The 13,099-nt window shown below is 42.2% G+C and overlaps 1 protein-coding gene across 4 annotated transcripts in view; it reads right to left on the bottom strand.

Moving 5' to 3' along the window:
- Positions 1-13,099, bottom strand: part of LOC109872233 (solute carrier family 12 member 7) — an 85,147-nt gene that overhangs the window by 12,163 nt on the left and 59,885 nt on the right. For all 4 annotated transcript variants that reach the window (XM_020463396.2, XM_031806813.1, XM_020463397.2 and 1 more), the window contains exons 16-21: positions 12,730-12,834; positions 7,754-7,922; positions 2,292-2,487; positions 1,799-1,968; positions 1,413-1,544; positions 1,194-1,301 (exon numbers count right to left, since the gene is read on the bottom strand). In XM_020463396.2, the coding sequence (XP_020318985.1) occupies positions 1,194-1,301; positions 1,413-1,544; positions 1,799-1,968; positions 2,292-2,487; positions 7,754-7,922; positions 12,730-12,834 (880 nt within the window). The remainder of the gene's footprint in view (positions 1-1,193; positions 1,302-1,412; positions 1,545-1,798; positions 1,969-2,291; positions 2,488-7,753; positions 7,923-12,729; positions 12,835-13,099) is intronic.

The raw sequence follows: 13,099 nt of genomic DNA, 5'->3' as shown, positions 1-13,099 counted from the left end.
GGATAACACTGGTGTCACTACAGACCCAGGCAGGATGCTAAACAAAGCGGTGCCTCCTGTCAGATAGGATCAGGAGGCTGGCACAACTGTAGAATGGAGACTATCCTTATGTTTTGCATTATCGGCAAGATGATAATGTTAATCCAAGCAATAGATCCAAAATGGATTATGGATGACATTCTCATGGTTGCATTCGTTCATCTGTCTACTCCATGGAAAAGGCATGAAATATTACTGTACATTTCAATGCTTCAACGTTAAAATAACAAAGCTCCATAAAAACAATGCATGACATAGGAACAAAATAAAGTGTACTATAGCAAACAATAATAATAAAACATACTACAAATAAATCAAAGTGAAGTTGAAAAATGGAAATTATGGAAACAATTAGGAAAAATGGGATTACATTTCTAATCCAAGTTGAAGGTTTGGGGTTGGCGGTTTTGCCAGCGTACCAAGAACGTTCTAAGTTTTTGGTTCTAAGAAGATTGTTGTAAAAAGATCTAAGTGTAATACTTGCTACAAAGTTACTGAGCCGATAACTCTCACGTAAGTGGATGCAGGAGTAGGGTGACAAGGACACAAGAGGACCACAGCCATAGAAATCCTATAATTCAGTTCTCTTTCATTCTTTTGCCACAGCCATATTCATTGAGTAATGCTTCAGGGCGCTGCTTCCAGAAACACATACAGTATTGGGGTACGCTTTTACTGGAACTAAAATGGAACTACTGGAGCCAAAATGTCACAACAGTCAGTCCATATTACGAGCCACAAACAACAAGGAAGAACTACTGTAACAGGAATGAACAAAAATATAATCTATCCCGCGTGTGAAGTGCAACCTTTGTCCCCGTCCTTGATTTAAACACTGTGCATAGGCCTACAGTCAACATTCAAAGCAGTGACCAAGTGTTCACTTGTCAATATAATGATGTTTTATCCACTATTGTACAAAAGCTGAAGAAAATACACACATCCAGGTACTTTCTGCAGGTGCTAGGACGGCTCATAATAATGGATGGAATGGAGTAAATGGAATGGTATCAAACACGTGGAAACACGATGAGTATGATACCATTCCATTGATTCCATTCCAGCAATTACTATGAACCCGTCCTCCCCAAATAAGGTACCACCAACCTCCTGTAGGTTAAACAGAACCTGACAAGAGTTGAGCATCACATTACCTCTCTCTCCCGCTCAGTTCTGGACAGCTGCATCTGTTTCAGCATCTGAGAGCGCTGCTCCATCACCAGGGTCTTCTCATAGGTGAAGGCTGCAATGTCACTATCGTGCTGAGGACAGAAATACAAAGAAACTGGCAAAAAAAGGGGGCAAAACCCTTGACAAATGGTTTGTTATTAATACTATAGCAGGTATGATTAAGTGTGCGTGCAGCTGCTTACCATCTCCACCACCTCCACTACAGCGTTGAGACGGAGGTGATACAGGAACATCTGCAGGTCCTTCTTCATCTGAATACTGTTGTCATTCATCTGAGCCACTGTGAAGATACGCATCTTACACTTCCTCCACACCTGGGACGGACAAGGGACAGAGAGATAGAAAAAAAAGGAAAGAAACTATGAGTGTCTATGAAACTGTTCTAAATGATATAGTGCTTCAGTCCAATATCAGTTGTGGAAATTGTTTAATGGCCCCTTGCAATTAACAAAAAACATTTCTGGCCATTATTAGAATGTAGTGTGTACATACTTTTTCTTCTTTTTTTTTTTTTTACAAAGCAACAGTATACAGTACCCAAAGGCATATGGTGCCAATGCCACAATACCTTGTGTTGGCGCAGTAAGAAAGGCAGCAGCATGAGAAGACCTCCATCATGAACAATCCACCACACGTCTATGGTGCCCTCCCCCAGACGGTCCTGGTTGCAGGGGAACTTGTCAATGTTCTTTGCAACCAACAGGGCCTGATGGGCTGATGTAGTCTCTCTCACTGTCTCTGTGGGATAAGGAGGATATTTACTGTACTGCTTGTATTGTTATCAGTGCAAGAAACCCACATAATTAGTTTTGACTGACTCTGGTCAGGTCATTTGGTCAGGAAAAACTCATAACCCGGCCCATAAACATACAAAAATGTTCTCAGAACCTAAAACCAAATCTCAATAGATAGCTACGCTAGCTTAATTTTTCAAATGTATGTGGATATCGTCACAAGAGGCTACTTATTATGACATACTTGATGCTACTTAAATCTACTGTAGACTAGTATAGCAAACGATGGTGTGTAGTGTGGAGGATACTAGAGTATGGTGTGTGTACCAATGAAGTTCTTCCAGGGGTAGGAGTCCTCAGCCTGTTTCCAGCCCCCAGGCCAGGCCATGAGAACGGCGTTGTGTTTCATGCCCCCCAGCCCTGCCGACTGGATCAGGTGGGAGAAACCATCCCGCAGGTTAGAGGACACCACCACGTGGCAGAAACCTTTGGTACGCTCCAGGTGCATGGCCGACTTAACGTTCTGCACCAAGAAAAGACAAAAAAACATCAGGAGAAAATATAATGAAAGAGTGAAGAGGAGGATGAATCGATGGGAAAGTGAAAATAAATACAGTTTCCATAAATACACTTGCAAAATACCAATAGTGGATGAAACATTTGATGCAAGAATACAGTGGCAAGAAAAAGTAAGTGAACCCTTTGGAAATACCTGGATTTCTGCATAAATTGGTCATAAAATGATCTGATCTTCATCTAGATCACAACAATAGACAAACACAGTCTGCTTAAACTAACAACACGCAAACAATTATACGTTTTCATGTCTTTATTGAACACACTGTGTAAACATTCACAGTGCAGGGTGAAAAAAGTATGTGAACCCTTGGATTTAATAACTGGTTGACCCTACTTTGGCAGCAATAACCTCAACCAAACGTTTTCTGTAGTTCAGACCTGACCTGCACAAAGGGCAGGAGGAATTTTGGACCATTTCTCTTTACAAAACTGTTTCAGTTCAGCAATATTCTCGGGATGTCTGGTGTGAACTGCTCTGAGGTCATGCCACAGCATCTCAATCGGGTTGAGGTCAGGACTCTCCAGTAGTCATATTTTTTTCTGTTGAAGTCATTCTGTTGTTGATTTACTTCTGTGTTTTGGGTCGTTGACCTGTTGCATCACCCAACTTCTTTTGAGCTTCAATTGGCGGACAGATAGCCTAACATTCTCCTGTTAAACTTGGGATTTCATTTTTCCATCGATGATAGCAAGCTGTCCAGGCCCTGAGGTAGCCCCAAACCATGATGCTCCCTGCACCATACAGTTGGGATGAGGTTTTGATGTCGCTGTGCTGTGCCTTTTTTTCTCCACACAGTGTTGTGTGTTCCTTCTAAACAACTCAACTGTAGTCTCATCTGTCCACAGAATTTTTTGCCAGTAGCGCTGTGGAACATCCAGGTGCACTTTTGCAAACTTCAGACGCGCAGCAATGTTGTTTTTGGACAGCAGTGGCTTCTTCCGTGGTGTCCTCCCATGAACACCATTCTTGTTTACGTTTTACGTATCGTTGACTCGTCAACAGAGATGCTAGCATGTTCCAGAGATTTCTTTAAGTCTTTAGCTGACACTCTAGGATTCTTCTTAACCTCATTGAGCATTCTGCGCTGTGCTCTTGCAGCAATCTTTGCAGGACGGCCACTCCTAGGGAGACTAGCAACAGTGCTGAACTTTTCCTCCATTTATAGACAATTTGTCTTACCATGGACTGATGAACAACAAGGTTTTTAGAGAAACTTTTGTAACCCTTTCCAGCTTTATGTAAGTCAACAATTCTTAATCTTAGGTCTTCTGAGATCTCTTTTGTTCGAGGCATGGTTCACATCAGGCAATGCTTCTTGTGAGTGTTTTTTATAAGGCAAGGCAGCTCTAACCAACATCTCCAATCTCGTCTCATTGATTGGACTCCAGATTAGCTGATTCCTGACTCCAATTATCTTTCGGAGAAGTCATTAGCCTAGGTGTTCACATACTTTTCCCAACCTACACAGTAATGTTTAAATTATATATTCAATATAGACAAGATAAATAAACTAATAACACACATATTATTGTAAGCACACTATGTGTGTATTGTTGTGACTTAGATGATCAGATTACATTTGATCAAATCCAGGTAATTCCAAAGGGTTCTTACTTTCTCTTGCCATTGTACTATGCCGAAAGTATGAAGAAAAAAATCACCCATGGGATGTAAGTCTTTATAAATGCTTTCTAAACTTGGACCTTAAGTCAAGAGTGAGTGACCAAAATAATGTTTCAACATTAATAATTGGAAACATCTATACAGCTGACTGCAGGAATCTTTACAGAGCCAGTGGAGTTAGATGTCAATAAAACGCTTTGTGACCTCTTCGTACTTGAAATAGACTAGTCAGAACATATCATTGAACTTGGCCGGAGGGTAGCATGACAGAACAAGACTGAAATGCAGCTTTCATCAGACTGTAATCTGGGACGAGGAAGAGGACAGAGAGTGAGGTGCACAGATAATTATGTAATTATGTATAAAGTTGGAACATTTTGTCCTAGAGGGCAATTGGCTTTGCAGCAGATAAAAAAAGTATAAAATCTACATGGATCACAATGATAATTCACCAGTACTCATCTCTAACAGCTTGCCTCTATGATGTTTCAGTGCATCCCTCTGACCTGCCAGCAGGTGGCAGAGTTTTCTGTTTTGAGATCATGAATTGAGAACTCAATACACCTCAATGAGGTGAAAGCATAGGAGTAAGCAAGCCTGTTAAGAGTCAGGGATAATAATGCATATACTAGCACTTGTAGTGTGCTTGCCAAAAGCGTGCTTGACAAAGACTCCAGCCCCCCGAGAGATGGACTGTTCTCCATGCTCACATCCGGCAGGCGTTACCGGTGCATCAAGGCTCAGACCAACAGACTCCAAAACAGCTTCTATCCCCTGGCCAGCCATAAGACTGTTAAATGGCTAACAACTACTGGTCTCCCTCTCCCACAGACTATCCACACAGACCATCCACAGGTCTCCACTGATGTATTACTGCATTACACTGCTGTCCATTGATTATTGATTACCATTTGTATTTATCTATTTATCCTGCTACTGGTCACTATTACTACTGTTTACATGTTTATACATACACATTAATATATACCAGTAGTATATTACCATAAGTATTTGTATATTGCTGCTACCAGTTACTTTTTCAGCAGTGTTTACATATACACTGAGTATATAAAACATTAAGAACACCTGCTCTTTCCATGACATAGACTGACCAGGTGAAAGCCATGATCCCTTATTGATGTTACTCATTAAATCCACTTCAATCAGTATAGATGAAGGAGGAGACAGTTTAAAGAAGGATTTTTAAGTCTTGAATTTTTTTGGGCATGGATTGTGTGTGTGCAATTCAGAGGGTGAATGGGTAAGCCAAATAATGAATTGCCTTTGAACGGGGTATGGTAGTAGTTTGAGTGTTTGAAGAACTGCAACACTGCTGTGCTATTCACGCTGAACTTTTTTGGTTACTACATGATTCCATATGTATTATTTCATAGTTTTGATGTCTTCTCTATGTAGAAAATAGTAAAAAATTAATAAAAACCCCTGAATGAGTAGGAGTCCAAACTTTTGACTGGTACAGATCAAATCACATTTATTTATAAAGCCCTTCTTACATCAGCTGATATCTCAAAGTGTTGTACAGAAACCCAGCCTAAAACCCCAAACAGCAAGCAATGCAGGTGTAGAAGCACGGTGGCTAGGAACAACTCCCTAGAAAGGCCAGAACCTACCAAGAAACCTAGAGAGGAACCAGGCTATGAGGGGTGGAGCCTCTTCTGGCTGTGCCGGGTGGAGATTATAACAAAACATAGCCAAGATGTTCAAATGTTCATAAATCAGGAGTAAATGTCAGTTGGCTTTTTATAGCCGACCATTCAGAGTATCTCTACCACTCCTGCTGTCTCTAGAGAGTTGAACAGCATGCATGCATGTATGTATGCATGTATGTATGTATGTATGAGTGATGCACCGATATTACAGTTTTGGCCGATATCCGATATTTTCTTTGCCAAAAAACTTGATACCTGATATTAAACATTTTAGCGGCCTTTTAAGCATTCTAGTACAGTTAAATAGTTAACACACACCCATGGACGCTGTGGTCTAAGTGCAAGAGGTCATTGTTTGCAGGCTGGTGGTATTGATGCTAGCTAGGTACCAAGGTAAAAGCTAGCTACTCCAGAAGCTGCGGTCGAACAAATTATGCTTTATTACCAACGCGGTATTGTAAACACATTGTTTGTGGCCGGTGTTTGCAGACTTTTTTGTACAGCTTTGACAGTGCTACACGCAAACGGTGTTCCATAGTATGCATGTCGTGAAGCTAATAGCAGTGACGCTATTACTGTGTAACTCCGGTAGGGCAACATCGGAAACATAGCGCACTTGTTAGTGTTAACCGGTGCTCGACCAGTCGCGAAAGCCAAAATCTCCCATGACAGAGAACGGTTGATTATCAAGGACAATGAAATCCATTATCAAGGAATTCGCCTTTGAGTTGTCTCGCTGAAATATTGTTACTCTTTCAAATGGCTGCTTGACTTGTTCACTGCTCGATCCACACAGCTGACATTGTGGGCAAGTTTAGGAATGCTGTGTTGCACGTATCGTCATTTACGTCATGTACCTTTGTTATATAGGTATGCACGTCAGCTTTGACATTGGTTTTGCACATCTGGCGTTAAACTAGACATCGGGCCGATATCAATGTTGGCATTTTTAGCTAATATCGGGCGGATTCCGATATGTTCACCGATATATAGTGCATCCCTAGTATGTATGTATGTATGAATGTATGTATGTATGAAAATATCAGTGATGTTATCCTCGCAAGGGGAGGGTGCTAGAGTATGGAAAACAGAGGTGACAATAATTTTGACCGTTATCTTTGGAGATTATTTTAATTATTTTTTTAAATAAAATCTATTTTTCTGAGCAATTGTATTAGTATAAAATAATATACCAATAATTTTGAGCATAGAATATCACTCAGTACTTGTATTTATTTTACGCAGTCTTTTTTGCTCATATTTATCAAGGTTGTCAAGAATTATGGACCTAACTGTGTGACTGACTGCAATAAGGGGAATTTAAAAAGAGTGTATTGTCTTTTACATAAACAAATTAACTATGCTATTGTTGATTTGATTTCACGCTGCATAGCCTAGGCTACTAAGCACAGTAACATAATTCAACAAAAAATATGCTATTCTCTTATTTTGAAATACATTTTATTTGTTGCATAATGTTTTTTAAGGCCTGCATAAATGGAAATAATAATAGATTTCTTTGTGATGGTGTATATTAAATGGACTTAAAATAAAATTTAAATAAACGCCTGCAGCATTGGTCAATTCGAATTTGTCGAGGCCCGGCTATTCTAGTTTTAAAGAGAAAAAAATATATATTTTGTGTCTGTCATATCATTAGTATTGTATCCTCTTCTACATTATTAAATTGAAGGATGACCAACATGTCTCGTTGTCAAGATTCACATGAGGGTGTTTGTGAAAGAAATTAACTCAAAAGTAATATAACGCGTTACTCTGCACAAAGTCATTTTCATAAAGTAATGTGTTACTTTGAAAGTAAGGAGTAAAATATTACTTTCCCAAGTAACAAATCCCAACAATGGATACGAATTCCCTGCCGCCATGATCATGTGATATGAGTGTCTCAGTCTCACCTGCTCTGCGCTCTTGGCCTCAGCTCCCAGGGTCATGTAGGTGCCCTCAAGCACAGAGCTGACAATGGTCAGGCCTTTCCCTGCCTTCAGCTGGGTGGTGAAGGACAGCAGACGAGGGTGTTTCACCCCCAGGTCTGAATCCAACTTCAGTAGCACCAGTAGCTGAGGCCTGAGGGGAGAGATAAGGTAAAGTACAGTCAGTATATGTCAATAGATAGGCATCAGGAAAAGCCCAAAAACTAGGTCACCAGACAGAACATCAAGACAACTGTGTGTATTGTGCATCAGATCTACACTAGATTCTACAGTCTTCAAACTGACAATGCACCCCTGTTTTGATTTCTAAGACATTCTTGTATCTTTCACAACTAAAGCTGCCAAATAACTCTAAATCTAGTATATATAACCTGTTTCAAATGGTCCCTTTTACGCTCAACATAGCCACTTCAAATGCCCACTCGCTCTGTCATGGGAAAAATATCCTTTCTATTTTATTCAGCTAAGTTCAATTATATTTTTCTTACTATAAAATCATATAAAATAATGGCACAGGACTTATAAGCATAACTTTTCAGCTAAACTAACAAGCCTACAAATCAAATCAAAGTCTATTTGTCAAGTGCGCCAAATACAGCAGGGAATACAACCTTACAGTGAAATGCTTACTTACAGGCTCTAACTAATAGTGCAAAAAAGTTATTAGGTGAACAATAGGTAAGTAAAGAAATAAAAAGTAAAAAGACTGAAAAATAACAGTAGCGAGGCTACTTTGGACACTGTGCTATCTAACCTCCAAACAAGCTTCAATGCCATACAACACTCCTTCCGTGGCCTCCAACTGCTCTTAAACGCTAGTAAAACCAAATGCATGCTTTTCAACCGGTCGCTGCCTGCACCCGCATGCCCGACTAGCATCACCACCCTGGATGGTTCCGACCTAGAATATGTGGACGTCTATAAGTACCTAGGTGTCTGGCTAGACTGCAAACTCTCCTTCCAGACTCATATCAAACATCTCCAATCGAAAATCAAATCAAGAGTCGGCTTTCTATTCCGCAACAAAGCCTCCTTCACTCACGCCGCCAAGCTTACCCTAGTAAAACTGACTATCCTACCGATCCTCGACTTCGGCGATGTCATCTACAAAATGGCTTCCAACACTCTACTCAGCAAACTGGATGCAGTCTATCACAGTGCCATCCGTTTCGTCACTAAAGCACCTTATACCACCCACCACTGCGACTTGTACACTCTAGTCGGCTGGCCCTCGCTACATATTCGTCGCCAGACCCACTGGCTCCAGGTCATCTACAAGTCCATGCTAGGTAAAGCTCCGCCTTATCTCAGCTCACTGGTCATGATGGCAACACCCATCCGTAGCACGCGCTCCAGCAGGTGTATCTCACTGATCATCCCTAAAGCCAACACCTCATTTGGCCGCCTTTCGTTCCAGTACTCTGCTGCCTGTGACTGGAACGAATTGCAAAAATCGCTGAAGTTGGAGACTTTTATCTCCCTCACCAACTTCAAACATCAGCTATCTGAGCAGCTAACCGATCGCTGCAGCTGTACATAGTCTATTGGTAAATAGCCCACCCTTTTTCACATACCTCATCCCCATACTGTTTTTATTTATTTACTTTTCTGCTCTTTTGCACACCAATATCTCTACCTGTACATGACCATCTGATCATTCATCACTCCAGTGTTAATCTGCAAAATTGTAATTATTTGCCTACCTCCTCATGCCTTTTGCACACATTGTATATAGACTCCCCCTTTGGTTTCTACTGTGTTATTGACTTGTTAATTGTTTACTCCATGTGTAACTCTTTGTTGTCTGTTCACACTGCTATGCTTTATCTTGGCCAGGTCGCAGTTGCAACTGAGAACTTGTTCTCAACTAGCCTACCTGGTTAAATAAAGGTGAAATAAAAAAAAATATATATAAATATACATGTACATGTAGATATGGTTAAAGTGACTATGCATATATGATAAACAGAGAGTAGCAGCACTGTAAGAGAGAGGTTGGGGGTGGAACACAATGCAAATAGTCCGGGTAGACATTTGATTACCTGTTCAGGAGTCTTATGGCTTGGGGGTAAAAACTGTTGAGAAGCATTTTTGTCCTAGACTTGGCACTCCGCTACCGCTTGCCATGTGGTAGTAGAGAGAACAGTCTATGACTGGGGTGGCTGGGGTCTTTGACAATTTTTAGGGCCTTCCTCTGACACCACCTGGTGTAGAGGTCCTGGATGGCAGGCAGCTTAGCCCCAGTGATGTACTGGGCCGTACACACTACCCTCTGTAGTGCCTTGAGGTCGGAGGCCGAGCAATTGCCGTACCAAGCAGTGATACAGCAGTGATGTTGCAGCTGTAGAACCCTTTGAAGATCTGAGGACCCATGCCAAATCTTTTCATTTCCTGAGGGGGAATTGGCTTTGTCGTGTCCTCTTCACGACTGTCTTGGTGTGTTTGGACCATTCTAGTTTGTTGGTGATGTGGACACCAAGGAACTTGAAGCTCTCAACCTGCTCCACTACAGCCCCGTCGATGAGAATGGAGGTGTGCTCTCACAGCATTCTCACATAGGTGTTAATTTTGTCCAGGTGGGAAAGGGCAGTGTGGAGTGCAATAGAGATGGCATCATCTGTGGATCTGTTTGGGCAGTATGCAAATTGGAGTGGGTCTAGGACTTCTGGGATAATGGTGTTGATGTGAGCCATTACCAGCCTTTCAAAGCACTTCATGGCTACGGACATGAGTGCTACGGGTCTGTAGTTATTTAGGCAGGTTGCCTTTGTGTTCTTGGGCACAGGGAATATGGTGGTCTACTTGAAACATGTTGGTATTACAGACTAAATCAGGGACATGTTGAAAAGGTCAGTGAACACCTGCCAGTTGGTCAGCACATGCCTGGAGCACACGTCCTGACAATCCGTCTGGCCCAGCAGCCTTGTGAATGTTGACCTGTTTAAAGGTCTTACTCACGTCGGCTACGAAGAGCGTGATCACACAGTCATCCAGAACAGCTGATGGTCTCATGCATGCCACAGTGTGGCTTGCCTCGAAGCGAGCATAGAAGTGATTTAGCTCATCTGGTAGGCTCGTGTCACTGGGCAGCTCGCAGCTGTGCTTCCCTTTGTAGTCTGTAAAAGTTTGCAAGCCCTGCCACATAAGACGAGCGTCGGAGCCGGTGTAGTATGATTCAATTTTAGCCCTGTATTGACGCTTTGCCTGTTTGATGGTTCTTCGCAGGGCATAGCAGGATTTCTTATAAGCTTCCGGGTTAGAGTCCCGCACCTTGAAAGTGGCAGCTCTACCCTTTAGCTCAGTGTGAATGTTGCCTGTAATCCATGGCTTCTGGTTGGGGTATGTACGTACAGTCACTGTGGGGACGACATCCTCAATGCACTTATTGATAAAGCCCGTGACTGATGTGGTGTACTCCTCAATGCCATTGGAAGAATCCCGGAACATGTTCCAGTCTGTGATAACAAAACAGTCCTGTAGTTTAGCATCTGCTTCATCTGACCACTTTTTTATAGACCGAGTCACTGGTGCTTCCTGCTTTCATTTTTGCTTGTAAGCAGGAATCAGGAGGATAGAGTTGTGGTCGGATTTACCAAATGGAGGGTGAGGGAGAGCTTTGTACGCCTCTCTCTGTGTGGAGTACAGATGTACTAGAAGTTTTCCCCCTCTGGTTGCACATTTAACATGTTGATAGAAATGAGGTAGAACTGATTTAAATTTCCCTGCTTTAAAGTCTCTGGCCACTAGGAGCACCGCCTCTGGGTGAGTGGTTGCCTGTTTGGTTATTTCCATATACAGCTGACTGAGTGCGGTCTTAGTGCCAGCGTCTGTCTGTGGTGGTAAATAAACAGCCAAGAAAAGTATAGCTGAAACCTCGATAGGCAAGTAGTGTGGCCTGCAATTTATCACAATATACTCTACTTCAGGCAAGCAAAATCTTCCTTAGACTTCCTCCACCACCTGTTGTTTACAAATATGCATAGACTGCCCCCTCGTCTTACCGGACTGTGCTGTTCTATCTTGCCTGTGCAGTGTATATCCCGCTAGCTGAATATCCATGTCGTCATTCAGCCACGATTCCGTGAAACATAGGATATTACAGTTTTTAATGTCCCTTTGGTAGGATATTCCTGATCGTACCTTGTCTAATTTATTGTCCAATGATTGCACGTTCGTGAGTAATTTTGACGGTAACGGCAGCTTTCCCACTCGCCTCCTGCCGATCCTCACGAGGCATCCCGCTCTGTGTCCTCTGTAACTGCGTCTTTTCCTCTTGCAAATAACTGGGATGTTGGCCTTGTTGGGTGTTAGAAGAATGTCCTGTGCGTCCTGCTTGTTGAATATTTGTTTTTGTCTAATCCGAGGTGAGTGATCGCTGTCCTGATATCCAGAAGCTCCTTTCTTCCGTAAGATACGGTTGCAGAAACATTATGTACAAAATAAATGACAAATAACGCAAAAAAAACACATAATAGCACAATTGCTTGGTCGCTAGTAAACCTGCAGCCATTTCTTCCGGCGCCATTTTCTGTCAATGCCTATGGCATGGAGCATAGCAAGATAACATAGACCTACAGTAGGCCAACTCATACTCTGTTCTTCTGAAACACATTTTCTTCATATCATAATGTTTGTTTGGACCCAACTAAAATAAATAATGGATTTATTGTGATGGTGTAAATTAAATTACATTTATTTGACTTTCTTTTTTAAATGTTCCAAAGGTGTAGGTCAGCAGCTTGTGTGCATGGAGGCCAGGAGATGTTAATGTACATTTTCGGTCAATTACAGTGAGACCGGCGGTCGTTGCATGACAATAACTGTCTGACAAAATTCCATGACTCTTTGAAGAGGAAGGGTTTTATCATCACTATACATTGGCCCTTAGTTCATCAGGAGTCATCGCCACCCTACACTCTACACAGTTCTCAGCCTCTCACCTCCAGTTCTTAGTGTGTGTTGGCACCTCCTCCAGGCGGATCAGAGCGTAGCGAGCAGCGTTCAGGGACAGCCCTCTGATCCCGTCTCCCCACTCCTTCTCTGCCCTGAGAGGAAAGAGAGTTAAATTATAGATTTGGTTTAACCTTCATATAACTAGGCAAGTCAGTTAAGAACAAATTCTTATTTACAATGACGGCCTACCCCAGCCAAACCCTCCCCTAACCCAGACGACGCTGGGCCAATTGTGCGCCGCCCGATGGGACTCCCGATCACGGCCGGTTGTGATACAGCCCGGGTTGTGATACAGCCCGGGATCGAACCAGGGTCTGTAGTGACGCCTCTAGCACTGAGATGCAGTGCCTTAGAATG

This window comes from Oncorhynchus kisutch, linkage group LG27 (assembly GCF_002021735.2).
Source record: "Oncorhynchus kisutch isolate 150728-3 linkage group LG27, Okis_V2, whole genome shotgun sequence".
Taxonomy (NCBI): Eukaryota; Metazoa; Chordata; class Actinopteri; order Salmoniformes; family Salmonidae; genus Oncorhynchus; species Oncorhynchus kisutch.
This window is presented reverse-complemented; position numbering and strand designations above follow the sequence as displayed.